Raw genomic sequence first — 19,713 nt, forward strand, 5'->3', positions numbered from 1 at the left:
TATATATGGGTTAGATTGTAGGTCATATTTATTTTTTCATTCAGTAAATATTTATTGAATACACTACTTTAGGCACCTGGGATAAATCAGTGAGCAAACCAGAAACCTTGTCCTTAGGATCCTACATTCATTTTAATTTTTAATTTTTTATTCATTTTAGTGAGGAAAAAAATACCAACACAACAGTTTCAAAAAAGGTTAATATGATAGTTACAACAATTAATACATTGCATATTGTTCTCTTCGTAGTATTCAGAGGACATGATGCAGACATGATATCTTGTCCAGACAATATTAGTACAGATCTTTCTTCTCATTGAACTAATAGCAGGGAGCTGTACTTGTATCCTAACTATTTTGGATATATGTATATATATTTTTTTTCACTACAAAATGGTCCTTCATTTATGTCCCCCTTTTTTGTTTTGTCAGAGATGGGTGTTCTATTGTTAGAGAAACTATTTGGAGAACTCTTGAAAGACCTTTTCATACCTGATGCCAGTTCAACTATTGTAGGTACTTGAATTCAGCAAAATAGCCCAATATAGTCCAATAGTCCATAGGAGTAGTGGGTTGTCAGCAGATCTGACAAATGTCTGAAGCCTTTTACAGCTCAGCCTTATATAGCTCAGCATATTAATATGACATTACTTTCTATACCTTGTGGTTAGACTTTTCTGCTGGATGTTAAAGACCAAGTTAAAGCAAGACCAGGATCCTACATTCTTATATGCAAATTAGAGAAAAACATTTACTTTGGGAATGGAAAAATAATACAGACTCAAAAAAATGAAGTATTGCCCATTAACAGTATATTTGTAAGGCAGGAAATACATGATTTTCTGTCAATCATCTATGACTGACTTTGTGAAAATGAATCTGACCTGTTTATACCTCTCAAGAAACTGTATAGCATAGGAAAAATGAGTGCCTTCTAAAGATAAAATTTTGATTAGGCACAGTGGCGTATACCTGTAGTCCCAGCACTGGAGAGGCTGAGACAGGCGGATGACATCAAATTCAAAGCCAGTCTGGAATATATAGTGAATCCAAGCCTGGCCTAAACTATGTAGCAAGACCCTGCCTCAAAAACAAATTTTCCTTGAAGATTAAATTTTAAAACTAAAAGCCTAATGGGCCAGGGAGATAGCCCAGTGGAATACGTGCTTGCCTGGCAAGCTCAAGGTCCAGAGTTCAGTCCCGGGTACCACCAAAGGGAAAAAAAAAAAAAAAAAAAAGCCTGATGGAGCAACACTTTGATATGTAAAATTACCTCTAAAGGTCTGAATAGTTTTCAGATGAGAAGAGTTGACTGATTTTACTAAAGTAGAGTATCAGAGAAAAGGAAAAGTGCTACTGATGAATAAAATCTTTTAAAACTACAGATAATGAAAGGGTCCCAGGCTCTGTCTGGAGGTGAGGAAGTCTTTTCCCCAGTGTGGGGGTGAACACAGTGAGTTTTATCAACACGCAGCTTGTACTCTGACCCTCCAACAAGCCGTTACTCAAGTACAGACAGATGCCGCAGGTTGTAGCCAGTGACATCTCCACACCGGTCCCCACGCTGATGTACTCTCTTATTCTGAGATGGATCCATCAGCTTAATGCTGTTAAACACTCCTTGAGTCCACCTTCCTCCCTTGTCCTTTCAGGCTCACCGGCTTGATTTCCCTTGTTCGGCTTATTTTTCTTTCCAATGGAAGGTAGCCCTTGGGAAGCAAATACATTATTCATACCCTCTTGAGTGTATTGGCGCTTAGACAGTTGTTTCCTGTAGGAAATTAGTGATCTGGACTTAGTGCCTTGACCTGCAGGTGCACATGCTCTCGTTCCTAGGATAACAGGTCTTATACATTAATACTATTCTGGTTTATAAGTCAGTACTGCCAACTTAACTTCTGTCAAACCCCAGAGAGGTGGGCCTGTCCTCAGTGCACCAGTCTTATTTGGTAGCCTGGATGTCCAGTGATTTGGATACGGTAACCCCTTTAGATGCTTGCGGGCCAGCTCTTCTGGGCTGTGTGGTTAGCTGCATGCCTCGTAGAGACTAAGAAAAAGTAAAGGCTAGTGAATCTTAAGATTATCACCAATTGGCTGTCTGACTTAAGCAGTAAAAGAAATGGTGTCTTCCAGTATAGCAAAGGAAAGTCTTAGTGTCCGTTATCAAATCTTATTTTCTAGGGGGCCCTGGAGAAAATACATTATGCTGTTTTTTTAGAAAAATGTTTTTTCAAATAAGTGTAAAGATTTATTCAAGCTGACTTCAATCCTCAAAATAAAAATGTGACTTGACCTGTGGAGGAGATGTGTATTTACTAGTCAGTTGTCATAAGAAGGAAAATAGAATGGCAGCTCACTCCACCAAGTCCCTCCTCAACTGTCCTTGTCACTGTCTCCTTAGAATAACAGGGCACTGCTGAAAGTTGTACATAGACTCTTTCATCACTGTATCCACGTGGCGAGTGTGGGCAAATGCAAGGAAGTGCACAAAGTGCTGGGCTGGACGTAGCCCTCACCGCATGACATTTCCCTTGCTCTTTCATTAGGTGCATAAATGCTACGGACCCCAAACCCTTCTCTGAAATTAATAATCCTTCAGATCTGCTCAAAATTCACATTCCCTGGGCATCTCACTGCTTCAAATGAACAAAAAAAAATTTTTATATAACAATTGGAACAATCAGATTTCCTTCGCATGTGTTCGTGTGTCATTACTTGATAATAGAGCCAAATATTTGTGGAGAGGACAAATTCCCTGCAAATGAAAAGAAAGGAAAAACTGGCTTCCAGAATGTGTTCAAGGGGCCAGGAGATGTGTTCAAGTTAATCAATGTCAGAGGGAAGTTTTCCAGTATTCTTTGCTATTTTCTGTGTGTGACAAAAGTAAAGAATTTGAATTCTGGGTTATACTTACATACCCACAGATACAGCATGGAAAATATCGTGATTGTGGATAATTTGTCTTAACATATCACAGGCCGTATTCCACTCTTAGCTAATTCTAATAGAGAATCCCCATAGAATTATATGCAGAAAGGTGAACAAGCTCGTGTGGTTTTTGTAATCTTCTTCCTTCCTTTTTCTTTTTTTTATTATGACATTTTGATGAAATTGTAGACATTGCACCATTAAGGAGCCTATTGTACCATCAGATTTATTCCCTGAGGTATTGTTTCCCACTAATATAAGTTTTGTCAGTCCTCTGGCTCATATGATGTTTCCACTTTGCTTCCAGTACTATCAAGGAAAAACTTTTCTCATTCAGTCTTCATTTATTTTGACCAATGATTTCCCTTATGTACTAGGGTAACAATGCCCTCTTCCTATGTTGTGTTTACCAGAAACTTTAATGCCTGTTTTCCATACCAATTTCAGGACATATTTTGAAGAAATTAACCCCATTCTCAGAAGTCCCCACTAAAGGATCCCTAAAATATGCTTAGAACATCTCTTTTTTTTTTCCTTTTTTTTAATGTGTTTGGTTGTTGCAGGGTCTTACTATGCAGCTCGGACTCATAATGATCCTCCTGTTTTCCGCCTCCCCAGCACCGGGGTTGTAGGGGTGGACCACCATGCCTGGACTCTGTGGCCAACTCAGCCTGCCCTGGCGGCAGGACTGGCGCAGCATGTGGTGCCAGGATTGAACTGCGGTTCCTGCACTTGCCTAATCTTTCATAAGCAGGCGCTTTAGACCGCTGAACTATCTTGCCACCCTTACAACATCACCTCATAAGTATTATATTTCTATCCCCTTATCAGTAAAATAAATATAATAATAATAACTGCACAGTGTAAGACATTGTTTGACAAAGAAGCATAACAGATATTTTGTTACTGAGTATGTGTTCTAAACTGGTAATAATGCTAATTCTATCTCACCTACACTATAGACAGACTGTAATTTAGAGTTCTACAGTGAATTTTGTGAGTCTCCTATACAGTCACGCACCACAGATTGACATTTCAGTGCACAGTGGACCACTCATATAACGATGGGCCCTAAGATCATACTGCCTACCAGCACTGTGACCGCCTAAACTAGTTGGAGTATATGCTATAATGGACTATGTGGTACTGCACCCCCGAGACATGGATTCCTGTCCTGAATTCTAATTTGTTCTACCAGGCTATTTCCACTTCCCAAGCACCTGCATGATTCTGACACTCCCAGAGCACCTTATTTCAGTTCACTTCTGTCCATAAAAGGTGGGAGGCATGCATGCCTACAGGATGTGTCCTGTAGGCCTCAACCTTTGAATTGCCTGTCACTTCATGTCATCTTACCTTGCTCTAAATCATTTTGGTTTTGCTTAGTGAATTACTCAGGTGTGGACCTTTCGATAGGCATTTGGAAAGAGAGTCTACTCATCCATGTGTCGCAATATAACGCCAAGGCATAAGTAAATATTCTGTCATATAAGTTTAAATTTGACATTTACAGCATTCTGTTCTTTATATAAAGTATTCTTAATGGCAACATCTCTGTTTATTAGCTTATAAAATATTTGCTAAGATTTTCCTAGTGGAAGTATAATTAAATCATTCATCACTTTCCATGGTACACATTGCTTCTATTTCTGATAAAGGTATCCACATTTTTTTCCTAGTTAAAGAATTATAAATTATACTTGGTTATAGTAAGTGCCACAAAATAAAATTATAGGGAGCAGTAATAATTGGAAAAAACAAAACTAAGAAGTAATAGCTTAAAATAATAAAAGTGAAATCTAAATGGTAAAATTAAAGTTTACAGTTCCTTGAATTTATTCAGGAAATGGAAAACTTCATAGCAGCAATAAAAACAGAGAAGCATGTCTACGTTGGACCAGAAACATTGAGACATGTTTGAAAAATATGCCATTTCTAAAAGCATATCTGGCCAGGTTTCTAGAAGCACATGCTTTTAAAAGCATATCTGGCCATGCCTGTGATTCAAGCACTAGGGAGGGTAAGGAAGAATAAGGGCTGTGAGTTCAAGGTTAGCCTGGGTGACAAAGTAAATTCAAGGCAGCTTGGGCTGCATAGTGAAACCCTGTCTCAAAAAAGACAAAAGAAAAAAAGAACATATATCTGACATAAAATAGGCAAAACATAGGAATCACAGTGATTACATCAAGCAAATTAGAATTTCAAGTACAGGGCTGGGGAGATAGCTGAGCAGTCTAAGCACTTGCCTGGCAAGTGCAAGGACCTGAGTTTGATCCCTGGTACCAGTATGGGATGGTATGTGGGCCCAAGAACCCTGGGCATGCTGTGCCGGCCCCATGGCACACGCCTGTAATCCCAGTGCTGGGGAGGCTGACACTGGAGGATCACTACAAGTCTAGCTGCATAGTAAGACCCAGTATCAAAAAAATAAATAAATAAGAATGTCAAGTACAAACAGAATATAAAGGGTCACTTTACCTTGATTAAAGTTAAAACTCACAGAGGAAAATGTAATTGTCGTAAATTCTAATAAACTAACATTGACATATAAAATCCAAAACTATTACGAGGAGAAATGGACAAAATTGTGGCTATAGTTATAGAGAATCATTTCGTATACTTCTCAGGGTATTACAGTGCACCTGGGAAGAATTACTGTCATTGATTAATGGAGAAAATTCATTGAATTTATTTCCCATATGTAGGGTGACTTTTTTATTTCATAATTTTAATAATATAAATTATTTTTAAATATCTATCAGAAATTAAAACTACAGATGACATACATACAACATAAAGTCAATCATCTGTGAAAAATAAAATTGACAGCCACTTTCATGCTGAAAAGCTTTCTCTTAAATGATAAAGATGGAATCAAAAGTCAAGAGTAAAATTTTACAAAAGTAATAGTTGCAGTGCTATAACTTAAATACTTGAGGCACGTGGTCAAAGCTGTACTCAGAGGGAGAATGTACATTTCTAAATATTTCATTATAATTAATCAAGAAATAATGAAATTATTTTAACCAGGCTGTCAACTGAAGGAATTCCCAAAAGAGTCCTGTCTCTTTCCATTATGCTCCCTCTCCAAAATAAATAGGAAGGAGGAAAGCATGAGAATTAAACTGAAAAATAAATTTTTGAAATGGGAAAAGATAGTTAAAATATAATAATCAAATGCAGCAATAATAAACTAACAAAGATGACTAGGGTAAGGAAGAATCAGAAAGTGGAATAGGAGAGGGAATATAACTATAGATGAAGAAAAAATTATAAAACAATTTAGATTATATAGTGTTCCAAGTAGGTAATATGTTTTGAAGAAACAGGGACCTTTTATAAAAATTGATGATGCTAATATTAATTGGAATTTTAAATTTCTTACAGAAGCAACTGAAAGCTATATAAAGGTTGCTTTTAAAGAACCATTGCTCATAGGAAAGTCTAACCAAAGCAATGAAAAAAGATGAAATAGAGAGGGACAGAGAAAAGGAGGAGGCAAATAAAATAACTTGCAAATAATTGACTTGTTAGGTAGAGAACTACAAGAGAGCTAGTAGAAATACCTTTTTATTAAGACAGTACTTTTTAGAGGTCCTGGTTTTCAAATTATCAAAGATAAATAATTTCAAATGTCTATGTCAAGAAAGTTTGTTAGAAAATAACAATGAATTTGAGTAATGCCAAAAAGATTCTAACAAGAAATATATGCCATCTACCTGAAGAAACTTATGATTATACCAAGCAACTTAAAAATCTTTGACAAGTCCAATAGCATTTCTGGAATGATAAAAATCTATTTTCTAAGGCTTCACCTCTCCCCAGACTAATGCCCATTTTAATGAATATACTTATAAGATGGGGTGGGCTGATCGACTTTCATAAACATGTACAACATTTACACCCAGAGGATGTAACAGGAGTCAGTTGATGGACATAGAATTGCTTTATCAGAAATTTATATCATGTTATGAAAGTAACAATTAATACGACTGGTGTACATGCTAGAAGACATGGTGAGGTGACAGAAGAGAACAGAACATATAAATGTGGACCCAAATCTAGATAGGCAATTGTTATTGTATATTATAGACTATATTTTATTGCTTCCATTGTATGTATCCCAACAAAGAGATAAATTATTTCAATCAGTTATGAAAACTGGGCTATAAATAATTGCCAAATCTTAAGATGTGAGATCCCCAGGACTACAAAAAATAAAAATAAAATGTGAAAAAGTGTATGTTTTGAATATTGTTTTAATATATGTTTGTGGTAATTAATTGCTTATTGCTGAAATTTTTTTTATTTTTGGGTCATGTTATTAACAACTTTGTTTTTATATGCAAACGATTCAGATTTTTGTGTCTTAATAGTAGGGGTGACATTTCACATTACCAGTTTCAATTTTCATTATCATTTTAGTGAAGTAGCTGTGAAAACCTATCTATAAATGGACTCAAGCTTTTGGCTTTCTCAAATGAAGCACCTTAGTTATAAACCTGCATGGTTTTCTTAACATGGGCATTTTTGCTGGATATAATTAGATTTTCTGGAGGCTGTAGAAAGCTCAGTGGGATTATCACACATGCTACATAAGTGCAGCTGGTCATTACAGTTGCAAAGAAGGATTAGATTATTTGTCTATGTGTGCCCAGCACCCCTTTGCCTGACCTGAGCTCAGTTGTGAGTGAGTGCTTCTATAGGTCTAGTGAGTGGTACAGTGGAACACAAGACTCATTTCAGCCGCTGTGCTCTGAGCTGTAGTTACAGCAAGCTTTGGTATTTGTACACTTACTAACCGTTCCAATGATTTGAGAGCAGTTCCAGAGATAAAATTTAGTATTTATTTATATATTCACTCAGTGACTTTGAGCTGAGGCAAATTTGAACCACTGTGACAGGTACGTACTTGGGGCTGCCATAAGCCCAGCAGACAGCTTGATACCTACAGCCCAGCCCCACTTTGTTGGACTTGCTGCAATTCTTATGAATAAAAGAAAAATCTTACTTATAAAAGAAAGGCCATGGTGTGGAAGATAACTTTAATAAAAATTGAAAGGTAATTCCTTTCTGATGTGAGGGTAAGGGCAGGAAGCGGGTGACTCTCAAGAAAATACGATCTGGGGCCCGGCCCGCCTCCGTCCTGCGGAAAGTGCTCCCTATTTACCATGCGTATTCACAAAGGTTAGAGGGCTCCTGTGCTTCTACCGTAGATGGGATGCGTGTTTTCAGATAATGAATGCTCACTGCAGTTTTGTGTGCTGCTTTTACTTCCATGTCTAAATTCATTGTCTTGTTTGAAAGTTTCTTTGATAATAAGATAGCGTTAGAGAAATCGTCCCTACACCACCAGCCCAGATAAAACAGCCTGCAGAGGTCTGAAAGTAAACAAGTAAAATGGAACCAGAATGGGAAAGTCCAGATCGTTTATAGCATTAAAAATGAAGAAAGTGCACAGCCTTGGTGATAAAGGGAATCAATTTGTAACCTTCCATCCTCAGACTATGAAATTCTTTTGTGCTCCAGGAAAAATAGGGAATAATACGCTACAATCTTCATGGGAAAATAATTTGGGTCAGAGCTGCAGCACTGAATTTTTTTCATTAATTCAATTCATTTTTTTTTTTTTTTTCCGAAGTTTCTGCAACCTGCTAGGTGTTTGCTAGCTGAGGAAGTGCAACTGAAAAAAGCCCCACATAAGGGTATTTCTAAGCCTACAATAGTTATAGCCCTAAAGGAGATGCCTATCTACCATGGCGTACCACGTGGTTGTGGTAAGGGCACAGAACAGAGAAAGCAGAGGCCCCTCGCAGCTTCCCGGGAAGGCAGGTGGGGCTTAAGGGAGAGGCAGGCAGCAGGGCAGTGGGCAGCGGCACAGGCCTGTTGGAAGGCAGAGGCCACACTGTGGTCCAGTGAGATGCAGCCAGAGCACTGTGGGCAGCAGTCTGCACTGCATCCCCTCCGGGCTGGGCCTGGTGGAACTTGAAACCTGTGCTAGTGGCTTTGGGCAAATGACACAGCCTTTTTGAAAACCCCAGTTCCTCACTTTCGAAGTAAGGATGTTCACATCTACCTCCGGCGAGGAACCTGTGGTACAAGTTCCACATGTTCAGAAACAGAATGATAAACACTCTAATAGAACATTTTACAGAGTCTTTCCACATGGAAAGACCACTAAGCTCAGGATCGCAGGAAACAACTAGCTCGAAAGAAGAACTTATTATAACATTGACATAATCTTCCATTCTGATCCATCTGCATGCTTGATTTTCTAGAGGAGGCCAGGACTTGAAAGGTTATGACATTCTTTAAAGATTTTATTTGCTTTTGTATCTGAATAGTCATTTTTATCTGCATTTATTTGCAGTATCAAAAGTTGTCCACAAATGTGATTTATGTGAATGCCCAAGTGCATACTTGAAATTCAAGACAATTGCCTGTTTGCTGTGTTCTGTTTTGTATGTAATTGTGTTTTTTTGTTGTTGTTTTAATTTCTTGTTTCTCAGTAAGGAAAAGGAATCTTTGTGACCTAAAATTCTTATGTGCATCAAAATTGTTCTCCTGGCAAGTGTACAAAAATTCAATTAGTTTCCAAAGGACAAATTGTCTTTGGGGACTCAACTGATGTAAAAGCCTGGAAGAAAATATTACTCTAGGATTTTTTGTACATAGAGGATGTACATCCAGGACTGTGTGAAACACATTCTCATGTAAATTAGGTCAGTTTACTTTTTCAGTTTACTCTTGTAAAGAGGTCCGCTTGCTTATTTAGAAACGGCAGGCAGTTTAAAAGAAAAGTACAAGATAATCTTTGTGTGTTTTAAAGCCAACAAAAGCTGTGAAAATTCACAATAACGTTTGCTACATTTCTTGTCTTGCTACAGGGGTTTGCCAACTTGTTAATAAGATGGAGGAGAACTCTGGCAAGGTTAAGCCTTTCAACCGCAATGATGAACAGTTTCTCGAAGCTTTTGTGATCTTTTGTGGCTTGGGGATCCAGAACACACAGATGTATGAAGCGGTGGAGAGGGCCATGGCCAAGCAGATGGTCACTTTAGAGGTGGGCTGACGTTTCCGGGCTTCCCCCACCCCTTCTGCGGCCAGACACTCAGCTTTTACTTCCTGTCCTAGCAGCTCATGGTGTGGGTTGTTTCCAGCATTTGAGCTCCAACATGATTTCCATAAGGGAGATCTTTAACCTTATTTAAGGAGCTAAGGAAATAAAGATGCAGTATTTTAGGAGCTTGTCAAATGTACATGACAAGCCAAGATTCCTACTGCTTGTCCCTTGTCCTCTTCCTTGTTTGGAAAAAGTTATCCTGAACTTTTGTAATCCAGTCACACTGAAAAACCTACTACTACTGTGGCCTCTCCCTTCCCTGTACGGTCTGGGTCTCCTCATCTGTCCATGAAGACACATAAAAAACAATTTTGAGTGGGCCAGTGAGATAGCTCAGCTGACTGAGTGCCTACTTTGGCAAGTGCAGGTACCAGGGTTCAACCCATGGTCCTGCAGGTCATGCTGGCCCCACCCCCAGGGCATGCTGAGCTGGTGACCAAGTCCCGGCATGGTGCCACATGCCTGTAATCCCAGCGCTTTGGAGGCTGAAAACAGGAGGATCAGTACAAGTCCAAGGTGCATAGTGAGGCCCTGTGCCAAATACATGAAATGGAAAAAAAAACTTTTTGAAAAAACAAAACAGGGGCCGCGGAGATGGCTCAGTGGAATAAGTGCTTCCCTGGCAAGCACAAGGGCCTGAGTTCAATCCCTAGTTCTGCCAAAGAAGAAGAAGAACAAGAGGAAGAGGAAGAGGAAGAGGAAGAGGAAGAAGAAGAAGAAGAAGAAGAAGAAGAAGAAGAAGAAGAAGAAGAAGAAGAAGAAGAAGAAGAAGAAGAAAGAAGAAGAAGAAGAAGAAAGAAAGAAAGAAAGAAAGAAAAAGCAACAGCAAATAAAAAAGGGCTCTAGGCAAGCTTAGAGGATTACAGTGAGAAAAGGAAAAGAAAGAGAAAGCAGGAATGATTTCTTTCCCTAGCTACAGACTTGTGGAACCCTATTCTGAGCATTCTGATTTGGTAAGTCTTACAAGAGAGGTTGAGAATATTGTCTATCAAAATAGAACTTACAATGTTAATTTTTTTACATCTGATATTTAAACTACAACCACTTCTTTCGCTGAAAAAGAATGCCTCAAATATTATCCTATTACTTAGAGTCGAACACTTTTGAAAATGGAGGTGATGATCTCATGTTAAGTTAGAAGGCAGGAAGCCTGACTTCTACCCTCCCAAGGGCAACACTAAGGGGACAGGTTGGGAGCTGAAGGCTGGGGCCTGGAATTCCTTGTCACAGCTATTAGCAGGGTGTCAGACTGCAGCTGAGTCCAGAAAGTCCCAGGGCCTAGGTGCCCTGAACTGTAAGGGTGGCCGTGGGGGGCAGCGCTGCCCTCTGAGCTCTTGACTTGGAGGCGTGTGAAGGGATACTGCATCTGTGGCGTGGTAGCCCAGCCCTGAGGTCTTTCTGTAGGAATTCTCCCATGCTCACAGGCCTCATCTGAAAGCCATTTCTGAACCGCTTTTAGAGATCAATTTTAAAATGTCAGTTTATACAATAGTGTTTCCCCCTAACTGTGTACATGAAAATAAAGTCAGTATTAAAAAAAAAAAAATCTTTCAAAATAAATTGTAGTCAGGTGGGAGCGCACAGTTACCCCTAGGGGGCTTACAGTGAATACTGACTGACGTGTTTACTGTGCTAACAAGGCCAGGATCAGAGTCCTCAGAGATCTCTTTGAAAGTCCGGAGTCTAACTTTGTATTTTTGTAAAGCAAGACATGGAGTCTCAATCTGGGATTTTTACTTTGTTCACTCTGTTGAAAGCCATGAAAAGAGCGGACACCCTGAGGTGCCTCCTTCTCTCCCCAGAAAGGTTTAGCAGAGTTCCCGACTTGAAAGTCTAGTCCGCATCTGCTCATCCCCTCCTGCGTAACCCGGACTCCTCCTTGTCTTACCCTACAGGTTCTGTCATATCATGCTTCAGCAGCGGAGGAAGAAACGAGAGAGCTCCAGGCCTTGGCGGTAAATCTCTTCTTTCTTTTTATAATGTACTGAGTATAGCAATACTCACTTTGTACATTGATGTGCTTTCCCCAGGATTCCTGCTTCTACTACTTGCAGCCCGCTAGACACTTCATCAAATGTGGTAACTGTTTACATGGACATTCACAAAAATATTTAATCAACTCTTGTGAAGATACAAAGTTACTGCTAATACAAAACACCAAGTAATAACATATTGACTCTGTACTATATTCTATTATTCTGAGCTTTTTTTCTGGTAATTGTTTTTAATATTTACATCTTTCTAAGCCCAAAATTAAATTTAGTTTTCAGTTCCTGGGGAGGAGGGAATAATGACAACAAAGGCTTTGCAGATCATTACCAGTAACCAACTCTGTATTATAAGAGGTTGAGCATGATTTTAATTTCTGACCATATGGCTCATGGCATTCTATGTGAAGCTTGGTTCAAATAAGGACAGTTACTGAATTCTCATCCCATTGTCGTTTAGTATATGATGACAGAAAGGCACACTGATAGACAAGTAGGGTTCTTGGCCTTGGTTGAGATTGCTTCAGCTGGGGCACATGAAAGTTTGAGACATGTATGATGCCGTGGTGCTTTGATTTTAAACTTCCTTGAGGCAGTATAGGTAAGGGCTGTGCAAGGACTGGGAAGCATAAACATACTGAGATTTTTTTCACTGTAATCGTCATCACAGCTTGCCAAAGGCTAACCCGTTTGTGGCCGTCTACGCGTTCTCTCATGCACCTGCACAGCGAGGCTGTGAGGGCCTGCAGAGGCCTGGAGGAGCCGGATGCCTTGCACAGGGTGACTACACAGGCTTACGCCGTGCTGTGCTGAGGGACAGTCAAGAAGGGAATGTGGACAGAGGGCTTGGAGACATTCTCGGTTAAACTGGAGAGTAGGAAAATAATAAAGAGGGAAAAAATGAGTTACTCAACAAGAAAGGCAACGATCTTCAGGTGATTTTATGTGAAAGATTACACATCTGTTGGGGTTGGCTTCTTATACAGTTGGCTGGATTTATCATATGTGCTTACAGCAGTATCAGAAGCAATGCACGATTTTTCGATTGTTTACAAAGGCATTTAGCTTCGACCTATCGTTCACTTAGAATGAATTGGCCTGTTGGTCTGTTCCTTCTATGAGTGTCTAGTTTTCAAGTAAATGTGTCCTAAGAGTTGGAAATTATCCCTTGGAGAGGAAGATACACGTAGAAATGCTGCCAGAGCGCCACAGGGTCATTAAGTTACTGCTCAAATGCAGGCGAGGTTACATTCTGCCACATCAATATAAACTGGCAAATAGAGTGATTTCTAAGGATAATGCTTTAAAAAACACTTGCATTTTTAATTTCGTCTTTCGTTCTGAAAATAGTGGTGTATTCTTTCACAAAAATATGAAAATTATTTTTTCTATTATGTTTATAATTTTAGGAGCAGAAAAACACTCTGGGATAACCAAAAATTGCTGTATTGCTTATTGCTCAAAACCATCTGCTGTGGCACTGGGAAAGTAGATTTCAGGCAGCTGTATTGAGAAATTTAGGATCACATAGCTTGTGAGTCAAGTAATGTATGCAAATTGGCTGAAATTCAGCAGCTGATTTCAATTCTCATTTTCTGTCCACTGAATAAAAATTCCTTCACAGCCTCACCAGCACCAGGGTCTGCATCATCCTGCTATTACCAAAATTGCTCTGTAAAATGTCTGATCAAGTATCTCTATTTAAAACCTAAAATAAATTGAAAATCTGTCAAACATTTTCCCTTTATTTTTTAAAATTCATAAGAGAATTAAATAATGTACTGACATATACTTCTGCCTGCGTCCAGAAAAGTTCTCTAGCTACAAAAAAGTAATTACTTCCGCACCCTTACTTTTCTCCAGCATGACTTACATTTTTAATCTAAACTTTTCTTTACTTAAAAGTGAATATAAGGGCCAGCCAAATAGCTCAGTGGATTAAAACACCTGCAAGCAGGTGCAGGGGCCGGGGATTTGATCCCCGGGCCTGCTGTGCTGGCCCTGCCCCCGGGGCGCGCTGAGATGGCAATTGACATTGGGTGTGGTGGTGCTCACTTATAATCCCAGTTCTTGGGAGGCTGTAAACAGGCAGATTATTATGAGTCCGATCTAATAGTGAGACCCTAAACACCCTGTAGAACCATCCCTAAAATACAAAAATGAAAAAAAAAAGGTGAGTATAAAAGAAATAGGGGCTTAAACTGAGCATTTTTACCATGTACCTTTTAATGATTCTTAGACATAAGTTGTGGGGATAACAGAAAATAAAATAATAAAACCCAGCTGACTTGGTTATGATACTTAGAAAATTTGGATATCAAAGTATGACAAATATTTACTATCTAAACAATAGAAGTGAAAACATGCTTGAGTGACTGCGTATTCCACTTTCCACTCTTCTTAGCAGAGGAGTAAAGCAGTGCAGATCTGTGGAAGCACAGTGGCTCTCAGTGTAGCTACCAAGTCGACACTGACACGATTCAGTCCTTAAAGCTCTCCTGCAATGGCTCTGATCCTGGGTGATGTAATTAGAAGCACACAGGCACGTTTATGATCCTGAAGAGCTTCCTGTACCAAAAATAGCAAAGGGAAGAAGCTGAATACTTAAGGAGAATTTTCTAGGACAGGATCCATCTTGTCTTGACCTTACCCCGTCTTGGTCAGGCACATGTGCAATTGCTGCAGGCGGCAGTTATTAGAGATCACACAAGCCAGAGGCAGAGCCAGGACCGGACTCAAATCTCTGCTACACAAGTCAGTGTGAGCATACAGACCAGCTCCCTCACAGCTAGGTAGCCCCTTCCTTTTTAGCAAACCTGCATAAATAGCTAAATGATAAACTGAAAACATTTTGAACAGATGATTTACGAATTGACCCCATGTTCTTGGTGAGCAGTGTAACTGAACCATAGTAACCCGTGACATTCAGTAGGACTCCTGAAGCAGTCCTTGGATTTCCTGTGCGCTGGCAACGGAAGCTTTCATTTTTATGGAAGTCCGTAAGATTAAGTGGGCTGTGTCTCTTCCATATTGGCAAGACTTATGAGATTCTCCATTTGGTTCTTCCCACTCATTTGACGGACTAATCCTACTCTTGTTACATTGATTTCACTCATAGATGATTTCCAGGAGTCATTTCACCTTGACTGTGGAAGCACTGTTCGTGAGCTTCTTAGACGCATGCCTGTGTGCACTTCTAGACAGCAAGGGGCCCAGGAGATAGCTCAGTGGCATAAGCACCTGCCTGGCAGGCGCAATGCCCAGAGTTCAATCCCTGGTACTGCAAAAAAAAAAAAAAAAAAGGAACACAATTTTCCTACCAGTTCTATAAGCAACTAGGTAACAAGATCTGTGCATATTAGTCCCATTTGTCATACATTGCCTTTGAAATTGTACTTATAAACATATGCATTATAGCAAATTCTTTTTAATGCATTAATACACATTTTTATGCTTTTGCTCTTCAAAATCTTTTTTTTCTATTTGCTTTTGCTTCTGTTTTTGCTCTTCAAAAATAAAATTAAAATAAATGAAAAAAATTTTAAATGCATTTTTTTAGTACATAATGCTTACATCCCTTCTGGGGAATTGGTACACGTACATAAGATATCTTAATTTCTCTTTTATTCCTTTCTCTCCCCTCTCTTCCTGCACTATGACCTCTTGACCCCCTTCCTCTTTTTTATTTTCTTTTTGGTACATGTTTGCAGTACACATTTGCCCTCCTTGTATGGGATTGGTATATACCATGTCTTAATTCCTTTTATTTTCCCCCATTTCCCTTCCCTCCATCTTGATTCCCTCAAATTATTAACACTGTCACCTGCCTTCTGCATGTGGTTTGAAAAGCTATAAGCTCATTATCCAAGATTTTTATACTCTGTGCTGCTTTCCTACTGAGGTCTGAGAAGATCTGCTTACTTTCAGAAAGAAGGAAAAGTTGTATTAAAAATTGATCTAGTTATTTAAAAAAAAAAAAAGTATGAGTCCAGTCTCTGTGTACTTCAGTCACTGTCTGTGTGTGGATTTGTTCCCCACGCTGAGATTTATACTCCAGTCCTTTTCATTGACCTATATTTTTTCATCTACATTTGAATTCTCTTCCTTCTTAGAGGAAGAAAAAGTCTACTAGCTTATATGACTTCTTTTTTTTTAAAACTCTACTTTTTGAGCATTTTAAAAGTGGAGAAGAGAGACAGTAGCCCTCTGTCTTGTCTAGTGTGGTGGCTGGGATGGTGGATTTATTTGAAGGTGGGAATTTAGCTGCTGTCCCTGGGAGTGGAAGATGCCCCAAGAGGATCATGGTCAGGGCTGACACAGAGGTCAGGAGCCTTGGAGGAGAGCTCACCATGTGCTACCAAATGAACCTATCAAATGGCTTATATTTAATCCCTGAAAACATTTTTCTAAAAAAAAAAAAAGAACTATTGAGAATGCAATGTCTTTCTTCTTGACCTTTATATTGAATAAATATCAAGGAATGATGAAACAAAATGCCTTTGTAAATCACTGAAACTAATTGGAAGAATCTGACATTTTATGGAAGAGGAAGTTCTGTAGCTGCCCTTCTTTTCAGACTTATGTTAATAAATAGCTTTGTGAATAAGGAGCCTTTCTTAGCAGTTGGCTAGCAGAAGTTGTTTCCATGTTTTTACTTTGCCTCTTGAGATCTGATACCTCAGACCTAAGGCAGTAAAATGCCCTGATAGCAGTGTGAGCTTTTTGTGTAGAGAATACGCAAATTATGTAGCCAGGGGAGCCACGTCATTATGTTCTGCTGAGGTTGCTAGAGACTTTCCTGCAGGCTAAATATAAGCCTTTTTCATGAGGCATCTACCAAAAAGAAGAAACGATAATTTTGAAATCATTATATTTACTTTACCCAAGTGTATTATTTTCTGTGAATACACATCTTGTGGATTTCAAGGAGACCACCCACTCACTGTATATTATTTCTTTAAAAGTTTTACTTCTTTATTGACTAAATGAAAAGGCACCCTCCATTCCTGGACAAAGGGGAGATTGTATGGCCCTTCGATTGTGTGAGTGACCTTCATAATGAGAAGTAGTTGAAAAAAGGGCTGAAATTTTTCCTGTGGAGTAGGTAAAGCTCAGGAAAGATTCTCCTTGTCTAAAGGGGTAGTGAAATATGGACTTAACATTAGCTCTGTTGCTGTCTTGTCAGTGACCACTTGTGTATCTACTACCAGCTTTCTTGTATTATTACTCTTAGAACGCTGTGCATTTCATCTTCTCCACTGGACTATCAGTTCTTGAGTCATAATAATAACTAGCAATAGCTATCACTGACTGATTATGTAACAAGAATCGGGTTTATGTTTTGTTGAGCTATTGCATGAATCAATCAATCAACCAATAGATACTACAGGACCACATTTGTAGAAAGCCTATGACCTCTGTAACCTAGTATTTAAATATCTACATTGTTGATCAAGCTCCTGAAGTTCATATAATAAGATTTTTTCTTCTCTGTCCTTAAAATTATTATAAAGTTAGAAATAGTGTGATATTGGTTAACTGAATAAAACAGCCTGCCAACTAGTAACAGAGCCAGCCTGCTAATCTCCAGCTTGTTTTAGAAGCAGGGAACTCCAACGCCTGTTCCCGCATACAGCGAAACACAGAACTCTGGCTAAAACGTCACTTTGGTAACTGAAGTAATGCACAAAACCCCATTATGCCAAGAGTGGAAATTCATTCAATCTCCTAAGAAAAAATATTCATTAAGTTTGTGACTTTCCAACTCTTTGTGCACAGAAACTGAAGAAGGCTGCTACTCTCCCGTTCATTCCTGTGGGAACTGAGACAGTAACACATTTGAAGCCTATATTTCCCTAAGTAGAGCTGACTGTTTCTACTCAATGATTTATGATTCTAAGAGTGAGTTCTTAACAGAGAAATGCCAACTAAGCTCCAGCTTCTTTGGGAAGCAGGGCACGCCATTGCCTGTTCTTGCATACAGTGAAACAGAGAACTCTGGCTAAAACGTCACTTTGGTAACCAAAGTAATTCACAAAGCCTCACTATGCCAAGAGTGGCAACTCAGTTTCCTAAGAAAAAGCATCCATGAAGTTTGTGACTTTCAAGCTCGTTGTGCAGAAGAACTGGAGAAGGCTGTTTTCTCTCCCATTCATTTCTATGGGAAGTGAGCCAACAATATGTACATTGTTGATCAAGCTCCTAAAGTTCATACAATAAGATTTTTGCTTCTTTGTCCTTAAAATTATTATAAAGTTAGAAATAGTGTGATATTGGTTAAATATACAAAACAACCTGCCAACTGGTAACAGAGCCAGCCATGTCAAAGGGATCTGTAGTCTCAGACAATATGTGTCTTCTCTGTGCCACAATTTCTTTATCTGTAGAAAAGAATAATAAAAGAACTTCACTTACAGAGTAGTGGTAACCAGTTTTGGTGCATGCACTTCCATTAAGTACTAGTTATTATTAGTGGTAGTAATATTGGTGCGGAATCACTTCACAGTATGTATTAATGACTTTTAGATCTTTATGTTCCAATGACTTTCACACAAGCCATTCTAATAATGAGCAATCAAGGAATTATACGGACGGGGAAAACTTACCAGAGGAAAGGCATCATATGTTAGAAAAACAGGTGCACACTTGCTGTGTAGAAAGTGTAACTGTTCTCTATTTGCATAATGTAGAACTAACTACTTTAAGTGAATTCCTACCAGAGCTGCTAATAAGTAGAGAACTTTTGGGGCTCCACTTTTTCATCCCAGGTTTCCAATTTCTTGAAAGTGACAAAGTCAAGCTTTAATGACACTATGACAAACTGCAACTGATTTTTTAAGACTGTAGTAAATTCATTATACAGATGAAATTCAAGTATAATTAAAGATGTTTTTTAAGTACATAACATGAGTAATGGAACTAGGAAGAATAAGTCATATTTAACAACATATTTGTTGGTCCCACCAGTATATCATTACTAATATTAAAGGGCCAGTGAGATAACTCAGTGGACTAAGTGCCTGCTTAAGCAAGCTCAAGGACCTGGGTTCGATCCCTGGCACCATATACTGCACTGGCCCTGCCCTCAGGGCATGCTGAGCAGGCCACTGAAACTGGGTGTGGTGACACATGCCTGTAATCCCAGCACTGAGGAGGCTGAAAACAGGAGGGTCACTACGAGTCTGAGCTGCACAGTGAGACCTTGTACCAAATACATTACCAATATTAATATCTATATCATAGCTCCTTGCCAAATTAAATTTATATGAAGCATTTCTGTATAATTTGGAGTAGTTAGAGGCTTGATGATTTTTTAAAAACTATTCAATCAATATTTACCTCTTACTCTTAATGGATATTATATTAGGTACTCCAAATGTGATAATAATAAAGTTTGGTATATGGAACATTATTGTGTGACACTATAGAGTTACAGCTATTAAAAAACCATAACTATGAGATTCAGGACATTGTGAAATTAAATAGAGACACTATATTCAAGTGAATGGTCTGAGTGATATGTCAATATCCAAATTTTCTTAGGTGCCTCAATTCTATTTTTTGTTGTTTTACTCCTTCCTAGTTAGTACTGTACTTTCACACAAAGGAACCAAGGCTGTGATTTCCACCCACACTGTAATTCAGCAACCTGCAGGCTAAGACTGCCTCTGGGCC

At 38.8% G+C, this 19,713-nt stretch overlaps 1 protein-coding gene across 3 annotated transcripts in view; it reads left to right on the forward strand.

Moving 5' to 3' along the window:
- Pde5a (phosphodiesterase 5A) overlaps positions 1–19,713 on the forward strand; it is a 125,897-nt gene that overhangs the window by 68,930 nt on the left and 37,254 nt on the right. For all 3 annotated transcript variants that reach the window (XM_004644248.3, XM_023704417.1, XM_004644249.2), the window contains exons 10-11: positions 9,816–9,991; positions 11,947–12,006. In XM_004644248.3, coding sequence (XP_004644305.1) covers positions 9,816–9,991; positions 11,947–12,006 — 236 coding nt within the window. The remainder of the gene's footprint in view (positions 1–9,815; positions 9,992–11,946; positions 12,007–19,713) is intronic.

Source organism: Octodon degus, unplaced genomic scaffold, assembly GCF_000260255.1.
Source record: "Octodon degus isolate 3935 unplaced genomic scaffold, OctDeg1.0 scaffold00196, whole genome shotgun sequence".
NCBI lineage: Eukaryota > Metazoa > Chordata > Mammalia > Rodentia > Octodontidae > Octodon > Octodon degus.